This window comes from Manis pentadactyla, chromosome 18, assembly GCF_030020395.1.
Source record: "Manis pentadactyla isolate mManPen7 chromosome 18, mManPen7.hap1, whole genome shotgun sequence".
In the NCBI taxonomy this organism is placed as follows: Eukaryota; Metazoa; Chordata; class Mammalia; order Pholidota; family Manidae; genus Manis; species Manis pentadactyla.
In genome coordinates, this window is record NC_080036.1 from 31,719,639 (window position 1) to 31,734,113 (window position 14,475).

The window sequence follows — 14,475 nt, forward strand, 5'->3', positions numbered from 1 at the left end:
GGTCTTGTTAAAATGCAGAGTATGATTCAGCAGGTCAGGCTGGGGCCTGGGACTCTGCATTTCTAACAAGCGTCCCAGGTGACACTGATGCTTCTGGTCCCACAGTGCCAGTCAATGAGGAGGTCCCTTCTGGCCCAGATGATCCCGCAAACCTCAATGACAAGGAAAACCAGGTTAAGCTGGGGATGCCCGTGAACCCTGGCATCACTGTGGGGCAGACATGCAGGATGAAAGGGCAGGGTCTCCACCTCCACCATGCAGGTGCAGAAAGGGGTGGAAATGAGGAAGGGAGGTCCAGAGGGCATGGCTCAACCAGCATTTACTCTTGGGCAGCCACAATGAAGTATCACAACCAGAGGGTTTAGACAACACAATGTACTGTCTCACACTTCCAACGGCGAGAAGTCCAAAATCAGGAGTTGGCAGGGCTGGCGCCTTCTGAGGCCGTTAGCCAGGGTCTGTTCCAGGCTGGTAAGCAGAGCTATCCTCATGAGCATGCAGGCGGTGAGACTTCCCAGGGTCAGAGAACTTCATGAGCCTAAGACACCTGGGCTGCAGGGCAGGGACGGGGCTCCGCTCTGCTCCCCTGTCTGACCTGGGGCCAGGCAGCCCCTCTGTGAGCCTCCAGGTCCCCACCTGTGTAACAGACCAGCACACTGGGGAGGTAAGAACAGGAATCTGGGGCCAGCCCACCTGGGTTCACTCCCAGATCTGTCCTTATGAGCTGAGTGACCATGGGATGCCACCTCATCTCCTGTGCCTTGGTTCCCTCATCTGTCACTGGTTGCCACTCATAAGACAGTGGTAATGAGTGAATGTGTGCTCGTGAAGCACCTAAGTGCCTGATACACAGCAGACACTTAACAAATGGCAGCTACTTGCACTTACCCCACTGTGGGGCTCCCTGACCCCAGAGCCCCTTCAGCCATGGACCACCTTCCCTCTGGCCTCCAGTCCAAGACTCCATCCTCCCCACTGACCCAGGAGAACCCACCAGGCAGGGCAAGGCAGCCCCACCCTGGTCTCCCCAGGGACCAGCTCTTCTTTGTCCTGTTCTGCTGACTCCCACACTGTCCCAGCATGTGGCCCCAGGCCCCACTACAGAGAGCTTCCTGAAGACCGCCCCCCTCTCAACCTTCTTCAGAGCCCCCAGCTTTAGGGGACTGAACTCTGACACCCATTCTTCCAGCTTGAATTCAGCCTGCCTGAGGGCATGGGGCCAAGCCAGCAAGCTCCAGTGGGTCTGAGGTTCTGGTGTGCCTCCAGCCCAAAGTCACAAAGCTCAGCAGAAATGCCCCCAGGCAGGGACACAGGTCAGTGGCCTGGGAGGAGCTGGCAACACAGGGTCTACAAGGGCAGAGTTGCTGGCCAGAGAACAAAGGGCTCTTGGAGAGACGGCCCAGGCCCTGCCCCTGCCCCTGCCCCTGAGAATCTGTGTCAGAAAAGGAAGGGCCAGGATTGGCCATACCCCATAGGCAACTGGAGCCAGCTGATGGCACCCACTTTGGTCCAGATTCTTGGATCTCTCCATTCAAGGTGAGGCCCCCTAACTCCAAGGTGAGCCCCTTCTCAAAGAGCTCCTTGCAGATCTGTGCCCTGTAGGAGCTGAGCTGTAAGGGACCTCGCAGCCCTGCTCAGCTCCAGTCCTTGGCCTTCCTGTCCAGGATGCTCTTTCCCTTTGTGCCTATTGAAATCCTATTCACCCTTCAGAGCTCTGTGGATGTCACCTAATGTCACCTTCTCTGGGAGGTCAGACATACCAGGAGTTAGATGCCCTTCCCGAACTCCTGAAGTGCCTCCCCTTCCTCCTTCATAACACTTACCACATTGTCCCAAATTTTACCTTGGTGCAGCTGTCTTCCCCACCAGCCGGGGCTCCAGGACCATGTCCCCTCACCTTGGAACCCCATTCCTGGCCCACTGTATTCCCTCCAAAAACACTGAATGAGTGAGTGAATCTAGTCATAAATCTTATATGCCAAGAATCTTTTTGCTCCAAGATTCAAAGATTAGTGTTTCCAGCCAAAAAAAAAAAAGGGATCCTGACTTACATGTGAACATACCACACACACACAGTGGGTGTGTGCTGGGATGTGCTGAATCCCACAGATGTAGGATTGCATGACAACACGTGGCTGTGGTCAGCCACAGCCCTGGCCTGCCAGCCCCAGGCAGCAAGGGCCTAGGGTTTCACTCCCCTTGGCCACCCAGGCAGGGCATTGCCCACCTCCCAGACCACATGTCACGAGAATCCCATTTGGAACTGCCAGCCCCTGACTCTGGGCCTCCTGCTGCCCCAAAACAGCCCCGTACTACAGCCTGAACTCCCCTAAATTCAAATGCTGCAATTCCTATTCTACAGCCTGTCCACACCAGGCTGTCTCTCCACCCTCACAGTCCCCACACTATGGAAAGCTGACTCCCCTCATCCTGGGGGCCTCCCAGAACACTCGCTCTTGTTGCTTCACTGAATTCCACCCTCCAAACAGTTCCATCTGTGTGTCCCTATGAACCTCAAAGTATTTTGTCCAAAGTGGGGCTCAGCGCCTTTCCCATGACGCTGTCCACCACAATCTGGGCTGGTGCTTCCATCTTCCATGTGTCCCATACCCCTCTCCTGCCCCGGCCCCCGTCAGTCCCCTTTGCCCTGCTGCTTTTACTCCTGAATATTCCTTGTTCTGACTGCTCCGCAGGCCCCTTTATCCTGCCTGGGCCCGGCAGTAAGTTCCTCCATGTTTCCACATCCTGGCTGTCCATCTACCTCAACTCCCTCTCCAAACAGGTCACTAGGTCGGTTGAAAATGCCATCTGACCAAGTCACTTTCCCCTTAAAAACCTTCCATGACCCCCCTGTCTTTCAGCAGGACTTCCCCAAGTGGGTTCTGTGGGATAGCAGCAGGGTGCGCCACAGACAGACTCGCTGGCTCAGGCAGTGCCGTCACCAGTGCCCCTCTCCAAGGTTCCGACCCACATCAGCACCCTAAGGGTGGCCACATGATCCCCTGAATGCTAGTGTTGGGATCTCTGACATGCCCACCTGCCTCCAGCCCCCAGGACATGTTCTTCAAACTCACAGGACATCCAGGCCTGAGCCCCTCTGTTATCTCCTCTCCTAAGCCGTGTCCAGGCTGTACTGCCTCCCTCTTCTGCCCAGGCCCCTGGCCCTTCACCTCAGCCCTTCCGCACCCCCATTCTTGGCTCCCCTCTTTTCTGCTCTCCCCTGTTTCTGCACCCACCATCCTGTCCCCAGGTGTTGGAGTCGGGGAGGGCAGAAAAGCACGTCCCACCATGACAGCTGGAGCAGCCTGTGCGCTGGCCTCAGGGAGCCCTGCTTGGGGTCCTCCTCACCATGTGCAGCCTGCACGCCTGCCTGTTTCCAGAAGGGGCTCTTCCGCGGCTGTGCCAAGCCCCCTTGTGGCCTTCCTCTCATTCTTTGCAGGAGATCCATCTCCTACTTAGACAGGAGCACCCCACCTCCTGGTTCCCTTACCTCCTGCCTCCCCGGCCCGGGGCAGACAACCTCCTGCACTCTGGGTGGCATCCTCTCCACCTTCACCTCTGCACCAGTTTCTCTGCATCTTCTACCTTTCCTTTCCTCGCTGCTGTCAGCCTATCAGTATCAAATCTCTTCCATCCAAAAAGCAAACAAGATGCCCAATAGCCCTATTGATGCCACCTCCTCTCACAACTTCCAATTTCTGTCTCCCTGCCCCTGTGCAGCCACGCTTTTTGAAGAAGAGTTTACATTCTCCGCTTCCAGTTTAATTCTTTCCATTCCAAACTCAACCTGCGGCAGCCTGCTTCCAGACCCCACCTCCTCCTGAACCTGCTCTGGCCACAGTCCCCAGACAGTCTTGTTTCTCCCTCCAGGAAACATGGGTGCCCCCCACCCACCCATGAATGTCTCCAGAGCAGTTACCACTGCTGGCCCCGCCCCTTTGTGAAATGCTGTGCCCCGGGCTGGCAGGACTTCACCCTCTGCTCTTCCTCCTGCTTCCTTGGAGTTTCCCTACTCCACATGTCCCCTGAGCCCTGAGATTCTCCAAGCCCCGCCTCGGCCTCTACTCTTCTCTGTGTCCCACCCCTGGTCATCTCATTCACACTCGTGTCTCCCACCGCTCCCTGCACACACGTGTCCTCCAAGCCCACCGTCTTCAGCTGAGACCTCCCTCCTGAACCCAAGGACGCACTGCCCACTGTCCACTGGGTACTGGATGCCCAGACAACTCAACCGACATCCCAAACAAATTCATCTGTTCCACAGAGCAGCAAATGAAACCACCCAGTGTATGACCCAGAAACTTAGGAGTCACCCAGGCCTCTTGTGCCTACATCCCTGTCCCCTGCCAGGGGCAGCCAGTCACATAATAATGTAGGGCCAGCCTGGCTGTACAAGGACAATCATCTGGAAAGCTTGCCAGACACAGTTCCCTGGGTCTTACTCCTGACTTATTGAATCTAAATGCTCAGGGGCAGGGCCTGGGAATCTGAATTTCTAGAAAGGTTCCCCCACGTCTCTGTGACGCCTGGCTCAAATCGCAGGCTGGGCATTCAGGACCACCGTTCTCTGAGCCAACCCCCTCCATCCATGGGCAGCAGCCCAGCAGTTCGCCTCACAGGGCCACAGCCTCCTCCTGGGCCTATGACATCTGCCCCCGAGCCTGGCTCATCCTCCACGGTGAAGCAGCGGCAGCTTCGCTGAAAGGGCGGGAGGACCCTGGCTCTCTCTTGCTTAAAACCTTCCCACAAACCTACCCAGGAACATGGTTTTGTGCCCTCTGCACTTTGTGAGATGACCTCTGCTCGCCTCCTAAGCCGCCTCCTGCCTCATCCTCTTGAGACTGTGCACTCTAACCACAGTGAATACAGGATACACAGCCCTGCTTTACAGCCCCCATCTTCACACGAATTCTTCTTTCCATTTATATCCCTCACTTCTTCCCTCCTCTCGGTGTTACTCACTGGTACTGCCTCTTGGGCCCCAGGAGCCCACACAATGATCACTGATCTCGCAGGGTTCTCCCCTAGTCAGGCAGTGGACCCTCAGGCCAGGACCTGGGTGTTGACTGGTCACTGTCCCCAGAGCTGAACCCAGGTCCCAGCTGAGAGAGGTGGGTGGTAAGAGTGAGTGAATGGAAGGGTAAGTAAGGAGAATGAGGGAGACAGGGAGGCTCAAAGGCTTTGGGGTCATTTTGCGGGTGTGTTCTGAGGCCCTGGCCAAGAACTGGGTCTACCCAGCAGGGGCCCTGCTCTGGATGCCAACGCTGGATCCACAGAAATGCCGTCATGGTGGCGTTTCTGCTGCTTTTGGCTCTGGGTTCCCCTGGTAGCCAGGCCAGCGATGAGAGCCTGCCTTCCCTGCTCCATGTGCCCCCTGCTGAGGTGTGAGGCCTCGGAGAAGTCCTAGCCCCTCCTGCTTGCCCGGCCACCTCTAACCTGCAGTCACAAAGACAGGGGGTTTGCAAGGACGTCAGGGCTGCCCCACACTCTGATGCTGAACTGGCTGTACCCTCTCTGTTCCCGGGCCCTGCTCCCACCCTTGCTCTGTGCCTGGACAACGAGCCACTCTCCTATCTCAGCAACCCTAACTCGAAGGTAGACTCCTTGGCCTGGACCCTCCTGCCCTATCCTCCCTTTTCCTTTGCCATGACTTCCTCCCCTCTTTGCCCACCCAGCGCCTTCGCTGTGGAACCTGCATCGCCTTCAGCCCTCTGGCTGTTCTTACTGGTTTTCCCTGCTGTCCTGACTCCCAGCTTTTCTACCCCCCAGCCTCCTTTCCAGCCCTTTCCCAGCCCTGGTCTAAGAGGGCAGAAGCCTTGCTGGGGAAGAGCGTTGGATGGGAGCTGAGCTTTGCATTAGCCGGATGCACCCCAGTTTTGCTCCCTCATTGTAGAGACACCAGACCTTCTGTGAACACGGTTAGATTCGGTGGCAGCCTACCCTCTGCCTCCTGGACTCAGTATCAGCTATATGATTTGCAGGTCCCAGTGCAAATGAAAATGCAGGATCCCTTGTTCAAAAATTATTAAGAATTTCAAGATGGGAACAGCAGAGCTACCACCAGGCCCTTCTCAGCACATGGTCCTGTGTGACTGTACAAGGCCTCACCTCCATAAAGCTGGCCCTGCCCATTCCCCTTTCCAACAGGTGATGGCCCCTCTCCTGTCCTCAGCTGCTTTCTAAAACAGCTCCTCAGGGCCTCAGGGAAGGACCCCAGCCCTGTTCCTCTGGCACTCAGCACCGATTCCTGCGGTCCCCCTGGGAATCTTCGCCCCACACTACCTCTGGGCAACAGCGCAATCATATCCTTCTCAAGTCAATGCTCGTTTATTGAGCCCCACCGGGCTGAGCCTGAAGAAGGGAGGACAGTTGGTAAACACTCACTGCTGCCCTCTAGGAGTTCAGTTTATAGCAGGATTAAGACGGGAACAGGATCCAACTTGAGAAAAATAACTACATTCAACTAGGAAACTGAGTATCACAAGAGAGATGGCATAAAGATGGACTGATGAATGGGAACAATGTTAGTTACCTGAGCAGGAAAGGGTATTCCAGGGAGAGGGCACAGCCTGCGCGAAGGTTTAGCGGTGGGAAGATGCACGGATGGTTCTAGAATCCTAACTTGTGCAGGTTGGCTGAGGCAGTCGGATGGCGGAATAGTGAAAAGAGACTAGAAGGAAAACGAGGTGTGCTGTGGAGAGCTCCAAGGGCCGCGGTGGAGACACCGAGGACCTTCGGGTGTGGGGCACAGTGAGAGCCAAGGGAGGAAGCGGAGACGGGCCTCGTCAGCCCTCCCTGCCCGCAGATGCAAAGCCACACTGTTCTGCAAACCGCCGCCGGCAGGGTCCTGGAGCTCATCAGCCCACGCGTCCCGACTCGCCTTCTGTGCTGCACCCCCAGCCAACGCGATGCGTGCGGGCTGCCTCTTGCCAGGGAGTGGGCCTCCCCGGGCCCCAGGGTCCTGTGGCAGCGCACGTGTGGCGGGCCGCGCAACAGGGTCCGGGCCTGGGGTCCAGCGGGGGGTTGGAGCCCACTATTTTAACTCTGTATTATGGATATTCTCAAACATATACGAAAACAGAGAGAATGGCATCACAATCCCCCCAAGTGCCACCGCATGGCGTCAACAGTCAAACCTCTTGCCCAACCTTGTTTCATCTAACCCTCTTCCACCACCCACTTGGAAGAAGGACGTGATGTATGCGACCTGGGGGCAGCAAGGCGCTCCACACCCAGCTGCAGGAGAGCGGGTATCGGGCGGGCAGCGCTGGAGCTCGGAGCGCGGGGGGCACCCCGCCCCGGGAGCGGGGCTCTGCCGCAGGGGCGGGGCGGGGCCGGGGGCGGGGCCGGGGCGCTCGCGGGCTGCTCCCGGAGCGGCGGGCGGGCAGCGGCAGTCCCCTCGCCCCGCAGCCGTGAGCGCGCTCGCCTGCCCTCCGCCCGCCCGCCGCCGCCGCCGCCGCCGCCATGCCCAACTTCGCCGGCACCTGGAAGATGCGCAGCAGCGAGAACTTCGACGAGCTGCTCAAGGCGCTGGGTAAGCGGGGCGGCCGACGCGCGCCGACGCGGAGAACGGCTCGGAGGTGTCCCGGCCCCGCGGGGGGTGGGCTTTCGGGGCGACCGGTCGGGGCGAGTTCCGAGGCTCACCCATCCTGGATGGGCCGGAAGAGCCGGGGACCCGCGCGCTCAGAGAGCGTTTGCTGGGTGCACGGCGCTTTCCCGAACGGTTCGGCCTTTATCTGGTGCTCGGTCATCGCAAGGGGAGATGATTGCTGGGTCCGAGGAGGGTGACGGGCATTAAATCGGGGGGCTCAAGACCGTCCCCTGCCACGAGTTCGCTGTGCGACTCAGGAAAAGCCACTTACCCTCGCTGAACCTCAGTTTCTCATCTCGAAAATCAGGGCGAGGGCGCGGGTGGGGGCCAGTTTTAAGTCCGCATCTGTAGTGGGAGGGTCTGGGACGTGCAGGGCCAGTCCGGGGAGGCCCGGTGACCCGAGCGCGGCGCGCGCGTCCCCGGGGCAGGTGTGAACGCCATGCTGAGGAAGGTGGCTGTGGCTGCTGCGTCCAAGCCGCACGTGGAGATCCGCCAGGACGGGGACCAGTTCTACATCAAGACGTCCACCACGGTGCGCACCACTGAGATCAACTTCAAGGTCGGAGAAGGCTTTGAGGAGGAGACTGTGGACGGACGCAAGTGTCGGGTGAGGCCCTGGAGCCCTGGCAGCGATCCCTACCTGCGGGCCGCCGTGGCCAGACCAGCCCGGCTCCCTCTGCAGCCCGTGGCGCGCTCTCCTTGCAGGGCGTGTGTGCACTGGCTTTTTGCAGAGAGGATTTGTGCGACCGGACGCCCTACACGTGTCCCTTCCCAGGCTTTCTTACCCGTGTGCTCTCCCAGTTCATACTTAAGCCGCCTCCCGAGGTGCTAGCAGCCCCGCCCTTCGCGGAGGGCCACAGTGCAGAGGCAGGAATGGGGGCCGCAGGAGCCGAGGGCGAGGGCGCAGGGACGGAGGTGGAGGGACCAGGGGCCATGGTCCGGCGGCTCCGCGGTTTCTGCTGCAGTTGGTCCCAACTCCCAGTCCCTGGGCACCCCGGGAAAGCTCCTGATGGCCCGCACCCCTTTCTCCCGCCCGCAGCCTGGTTCCTTACAGGAACGGCTGACCCTTCCCCAGAGTAACGCTGATTCTGGCTGGGAAGGGACCCTGAGTGCACGCTCCTGAGTCCTGCAAAGCAGAAGTTTTGCATTTCTTTTCATATCGGCCCCACGGGTGAACGGAATGCTGGAAGCAAGCGTTGTACAGTCCTTTTTAAGATGGGCGGCAATTGCATTGGGTTGATCTCTGGAATAGAACAGAGGTCGGTCACTCTATTTTGGCGACAGATGGAAAAATAATTGCTGCTGTCGCTTACTTAAAAAGTGACCAAATGTCTCCCTCCATATCTCTAATATTAAAAAAAATTATAGCATTCCAGGAAGTAAGGAACTGTTTTTCACCTTTCCGAGTGGTGCATGTCTGATCTCCAGAGGGAGACTCTGGACACTGGTTTTGGGAGGACACAGCCGCCCAGAAAGATGTGTGCCGATCCGCACAGCAATATTTGGCCCCCAGAGTTGGCACAATGATGTCCAGGCTTGGAGCTGGCAGGGTCTGAGTCTCCAAGTCACCACCGTGTGTAAAAATGAAGGAGCAGGTCAGTGTAGTGGAGGGAAGGGCTGGTCATTGAAGGGAGGAACCCTGGCAATGGGTATGGCTCATTCTGGGGACACCCAATAGGGGCTACTGCCAGAGACACTAGTTCTGATCAAAATCAAAGGTTTACACGACAGCCTGGAAGGTGGGGCTTTATCCCCACGTGCACACGTTCAGTCCTCCACCACCCCAACTCCGCAGAGTCCTTTGCCTTGTGAGCCACTGGGAGCCTGCCAGGAATTCCTCCTTTCACCTCCTCTTAATACAGCGGGAAGACCCTTCAGATGGTTGTTGTGGTTGTGTTTTTTTTTTCTTCTTTTGGTATCATTAATATACAGTCACATGAGCAACATTGTGGTTACTAGATTCCCCCCATTTGTGGTTGTGTTTTAATCTTTCTAGAGGGATGTAACCTTGAAAGTGGTAGTGTTTCCACCCTCAGAGCCAGAGATATCTAGGTTTATCTGTGTGCTGCGTCCAACAGAAAGAAAGGGGTTATCTCAAAATCTGTGCCGGAACAGATCTCCCAATCTGCTGACGGCAGATGTGGTTCCAAATATGATGTCTTAACCATTTAAAAATTTTGTCACTGTGATGTGAACATTCTTGCCTTTAATATCCAGACTGCTTGAAGGGGTAGTCTGTTTTGAGATAAACAAATCATTGCATGCTCTGAATTTTATTCCTGGAGACGTAAAGCATGTGTAAAGATTTGCTGTGTTGGTAAATGTGTGTGTGTTAAATACAAAGTATATTTGTAGCCCATGAAGTACATGATCAGCCCTCTGAATTTGGACTTTATAAGGTGTCGCAGAGAAGGGTCTGCACCCTGCTGACAGGGACCATGTGTTGCTTCTCCGCACAGTAATTATTCTCCGGTGCTCATTGTTGTCTCTGCTCCTGCTGCAAAGACTGTCATTAATGACACTAATGGTTTTCTTGCCTGCAGAGTTTAGCCACTTGGGAGAATGAGAACAAGATTCATTGCACACAAACTCTCCTGGAGGGGGACGGCCCCAAAACGTACTGGACACGTGAGCTGGCCAATGACGAGCTCATCCTGGTGAGGCCCTTTGATGCTGAAACAAGCCCTCAGTTCCCCAGATGATGTCCTTGGTGGGCAACACAACTACTGTCCTCACTTACCCATTCAGAAAGAGATACTATTTGCCCTGGGTTAAAATGTAATCAGAAAGCCCAAGATGACAGTTCCAGCCAGAGGAGAGGTTTGTTAAATTGTTGGCAGGACAGAGGAGTGGCTCAGAGCAGGGGCTAGAGGCAGGCTGCAGTGCAGTCATTCAAATCGATACATCCCAGTGATGGCTTGGTGACTCGCTCTGGGCCAGCCTCCCCTCCAGCCAGGCTCAGAATGCCTGGGTTCTGTGAGGGTCTAGGGTTGTTCACTCCACAGAAGGGATTTTTTTCCCTTACATTTCCCATTTTGCTGCCTGGGAAAGATTTCAGAAATTTCAGCATGTCAGTGCATGGAGCTGTAGAGAACATTTTTACCCCTGGACTTACAAACTCCAGGGGCCTTTGGGAACCAGGCAAGGAATGCTAATCAGGGAAGTGTCTGAGTGTAACCCTATGTGGAGGGTAGGCCTTTAGGACTGGAGAGGGCAGGCTCTACTTTAAAGGCATTCAGATTAAGACATTTTAAATGTCCTTGGCAACACAAAATTTAACTGGTGAGGCCAAGTTAGAAGTCGCTGTAGTTTCATTACACACCTCCTCCCTTATTCAGGTATAGGGCAGAGGAGGCCTGAGAGGGCAGGACAACCTCATACCCCTTTTTCTTTGTGTTTCAGACCAAGCTTTTCTTGCAAAAACCATTCTCCCCTGGACTAGAAAAGGGAAATGCTGCTGTGGGTAACCAGAAAATGGTACCCTTTGTTCCCTATCAGGCAGCTGCTGGCATCTCCCCAGAGACTGCCTGCTTGCCCCACCTTACTGAATGTCACCGTGAAATGTCGGGAGAGCAGATGGTGAGGTGTGCCAGGACAGGACTCTGTGGGACCTGGGGGGGCCCTCAGGGGCCCTCCCTCCTGAGCTATGAGACGAGCTGCTGGGCTAAAGGCTGAGATTCCTCTTAGCCCTGAAATGGCATGTTTATTCTGTGAGAAGACCCTAAACTGAGCTATCTGTATTACTGTAACTCAGGCTGCTCAGTGTCTCTCCTCTTGTCCTTCCCTGCAGTGATTTGACGTGCTTTCTCCTTTCATAGAGAAGGGACTGGCTTCATTTTTCAACCTGGATAATGCATCCAGGGAAGGAACACTTGATAGGGCTGGGAGAGAAGTTTGAGGCTGGGACATGGAAATTTAGGAGAAAAGGGCACATATATTTCCCCAGCACCAGGGTTAACAGAGAGGACTTCAGGGTTCTTGAGCATAGCTGAGGGTTCAGTGGGCTTGTTGTGCTCTGTGAGAGGTATGATTTTATTAACCTCTGTAGTAACTGAGCAACTGGGACATATTCTGCTCCAAGGAGTCCATCCCTTCCAAATACCCTGCCTGGACATCCTTCCCTGGCCCAACCAAGGTACATACAAGCTTAAAGGGGAGCATTAACTCTTGGCATTTGAAATCTGAAATGCGGGCTTTTGTTTCAAGGATTATTATCATTAATAAGTTTAAAACTTGGGGAGATGCTTTCTCCTCATAACAAGAGGCAAATTATTCTAGGTAAGTTGAAATAAGTTCTCCCAGTGCCAACAGTAACTTGTCCCGGGGGCTGTAAGCTGCCTGTTTTGAACACTGAGTATCCTTCAGATCACTATGGAACATTCTACAGAGTTTCTCCCAGGAACCTCACAGCATACCTGCAGGCTGAGAAGGGCATTTCAACTGTGGGTGGACATGTGGTGGTTTCGTTTTGTTTCATGAAGTGATTTGTTGGCCTGGGTCAACTGTGTCAGATGGCTAGAGTAGGTACAGCCTAAGTAAGAAGTGAGATTCCCAAACTTTGGCATTCCATCCGACATGACACTCCATGGCCGTGGAGGTCAGAGTTCTGGAAAACTGACATGGTTCTGAGAGGTCTGGACATCTGAGCGGTGCATTTGCTGGGTACCTCTGCCCTCCTTTCCCCAGCACCCAGAAGTTGTCTGCATTCCCCACTGGGAGTGGGAGAGAGTAGGACCCAGAAGGTATCCAGAGCAGCTACAGCTGTGTGGGTGTGATCAGGGGCTCCCCACTTACAAAGAAGCTGGTGATGAGCATTTGCTTCCTAAATAATCACTAATGACTCATTTCCCTGAGCACGCATGTTGGAATAATGTCCTAGCACACATTCTCTGAGAAGCATCTTGTGATCAGCTGATGGATGCAGGGGCCAGATCCTAAAGATCAAAGTGCATCCAAGCTCTTACCCAGGCTTTTTGACCTCTGTGGAGTTTCAGGCCCCTTTGAGAATTTGAGGAGAGGGACACTCCTGCAGAAACATGCACATCTGTAAAAATACCCACATCAGGTCTATCGACTGGAGATTTTTGTTTTTAGGGTTTTTTAAAAATACATATATTGCTCTTCCGTGTTTCAACTGCCTGTGAGTGGCTCAGGAGAGCAGACTGTGATGAATTGCTAATTTTTAGAAGAGTTAAGACAGCTTACCTATGAGCAATATCATTTCAGGGCCCAGAAGAAAAAAGTTGTCCTCCATCTGTGGGATGATTTGTGCATCCCCACAGCAAACAGACAAACAGCAAGCCATAGAATTTTAGCTGGAAAAGGTCTTTGGGACCCTCTTGTTCAATTCCACCCCACTCAGAACCCTCCCCCCAGAGGTGTCTGGCTCACCCAGCTGTGAGCTGCAGAGCTCGCTCTGGATGCTCACGCTGTGCTTTTGTGGCTCAGACTGACTTCTAGCTTGCAGGTGACTTGAGTATTAGTGATGAAACATCTCAGGCTGTCTCCCAGGTTGGCCAGCTGCTTCCCAGAAGGCACTTCGACCACTCCCCAAAGCTATCTCATCTGGCTGGTCAGCGCTGGACCCCGTGGCTCCAGCTGCCCCAGCCCCTTGCTTTCTTGAAGTCATTTGAAAGAGATAGAACCACTTCAGAAATGTCCAATATGACATTCTCCCCGTTTCAGTTTAATTTTTAAAACCAAAGCCAGGAAACTTGTATTTCTTACGTCAGCATTCACAGGTTCCAGCGGAACTAATTGCATATAACTCTATACCCAAGTTGCCTCTCTGCCAATATGGAGCTTAAGGAGGTTGGGGTTGGGGGGGCCCTAACAGTGGGCATGAGCACAGGGCACAGGAAATTGAATGTTCCAAAGAGTTTTAACAGGGCAGTAAGTGGTCTTATTAGTGATATGCTTTAAGAATTTTTGCACAGGCATCTGTACTGATCAGTTTTCCTTCTCCTCTGCAGACATTTGGCGCTGATGATGTGGTGTGCACAAGAATTTATGTCCGGGAGTGAAGGCAGCCAGCTTGCTCCTGCTTTGGGGGTGGGATGCATGTTCCCCCAAGGAATGTCGCAGGTCTGAGCTGCCAGCGGACCTCCTCTTCCCCATATCAACATTAGGTGATCCCGTTTTCCCCATGACAGTGTTAGAGTGTCTCCCCCAAGGCCTTGTGCCTCCTTGTCCCTGGTTCCATAGTTTAGCATCTGCATGGTTTCATCAGCTATTAAACTGGTTGGACACATCTCAAGGCTCTTCCCTTCCTTGAACTGCCTCTTCGGCTTCAACATGGAATTACTGTGTCCCTGTGGCCCCCAGCACACCCTGGTCTGCCCATGTGCCATGCTTGGAGCAGGCATCAGGGGTTGCAAGGTGGACTCCCTCTGACTGGATCCAGACTGTAGATCCAGGTGTGTTTGGCCTCAGTGTTGTTTCTCAATTGAATTAGTTGGTATATGGGTGGTTCCCAGCAGGAAAGGGAGGGCACATTCAGAAGGGTTAATTGAGGACAGCTCCTAATGAAAGGGCAATTTACACGAGCATTTACATGGGCAGGATGAAGAGAACAAAGGATAGTGAGGTACTCAGAGACCAGCAATAGGGGAGCCATTGCTCCCCTAGACAGGAAGGGATGGAGAGGTCACCAGACCACAAGAGCCATAGCCTGGGAGAGAGACCACCAAGACAGGTCACTTGTGCCTCAGCAGGATGTTCTGGAATGTCTCTGAGTGGCAGGCACACCGTAGGAGCTGTGGCAGCACACAGAAGAAAATAGCCACTGCCAAGACCAGTAAATGTGGGTAGGTGCGTTGGGGGCAGTCTCTTTTGCTTGGCTTGGAACTAGGCAGTTGAGTATCCTGACTTCCCACCTTCCAATC

General features: G+C 54.5%; 1 protein-coding gene across 2 annotated transcripts; it reads left to right on the forward strand.

The window, feature by feature from the left end:
* The first annotated feature begins 7,368 nt into the window (after nt 1–7,368).
* CRABP1 (cellular retinoic acid binding protein 1) lies at nt 7,369–13,841 on the forward strand. Of its 2 annotated transcripts, XM_057494732.1 has the most exons (5): nt 7,369–7,534; nt 8,020–8,198; nt 10,135–10,248; nt 10,994–11,170; nt 13,564–13,841. In XM_057494732.1, the coding sequence occupies exons 1-5, from the start codon at nt 7,465–7,467 to the stop codon at nt 13,612–13,614; spliced, it is 591 nt and encodes a 196-aa protein (XP_057350715.1). In that variant the 5' UTR covers nt 7,369–7,464; the 3' UTR covers nt 13,615–13,841. The 2 variants fall into 2 exon arrangements, with proteins under 2 accessions (XP_057350715.1, XP_036771935.1); XM_036916040.2 differs by lacking the exon at nt 10,994–11,170.
* The last annotated feature ends 634 nt before the right edge of the window (nt 13,842–14,475 follow it).

What these genes read in the sequence shown, in the direction of transcription:
- CRABP1 (XM_057494732.1), top strand. Translation starts at nt 7,465, where the DNA reads ATGCCCAACTTCGCCGGCACCTGGAAGATGCGCAGCAGCGAGAACTTC. An exon ending in CGAGCTGCTCAAGGCGCTGG is followed by an intron (nt 7,535 to 8,019) that starts GTAAGCGGGGCG and finishes TCCCCGGGGCAG; the next exon opens with GTGTGAACGCCATGCTGAGG. An exon ending in CCAATGACGAGCTCATCCTG is followed by an intron (nt 10,249 to 10,993) that starts GTGAGGCCCTTT and finishes TTTGTGTTTCAG; the next exon opens with ACCAAGCTTTTCTTGCAAAA.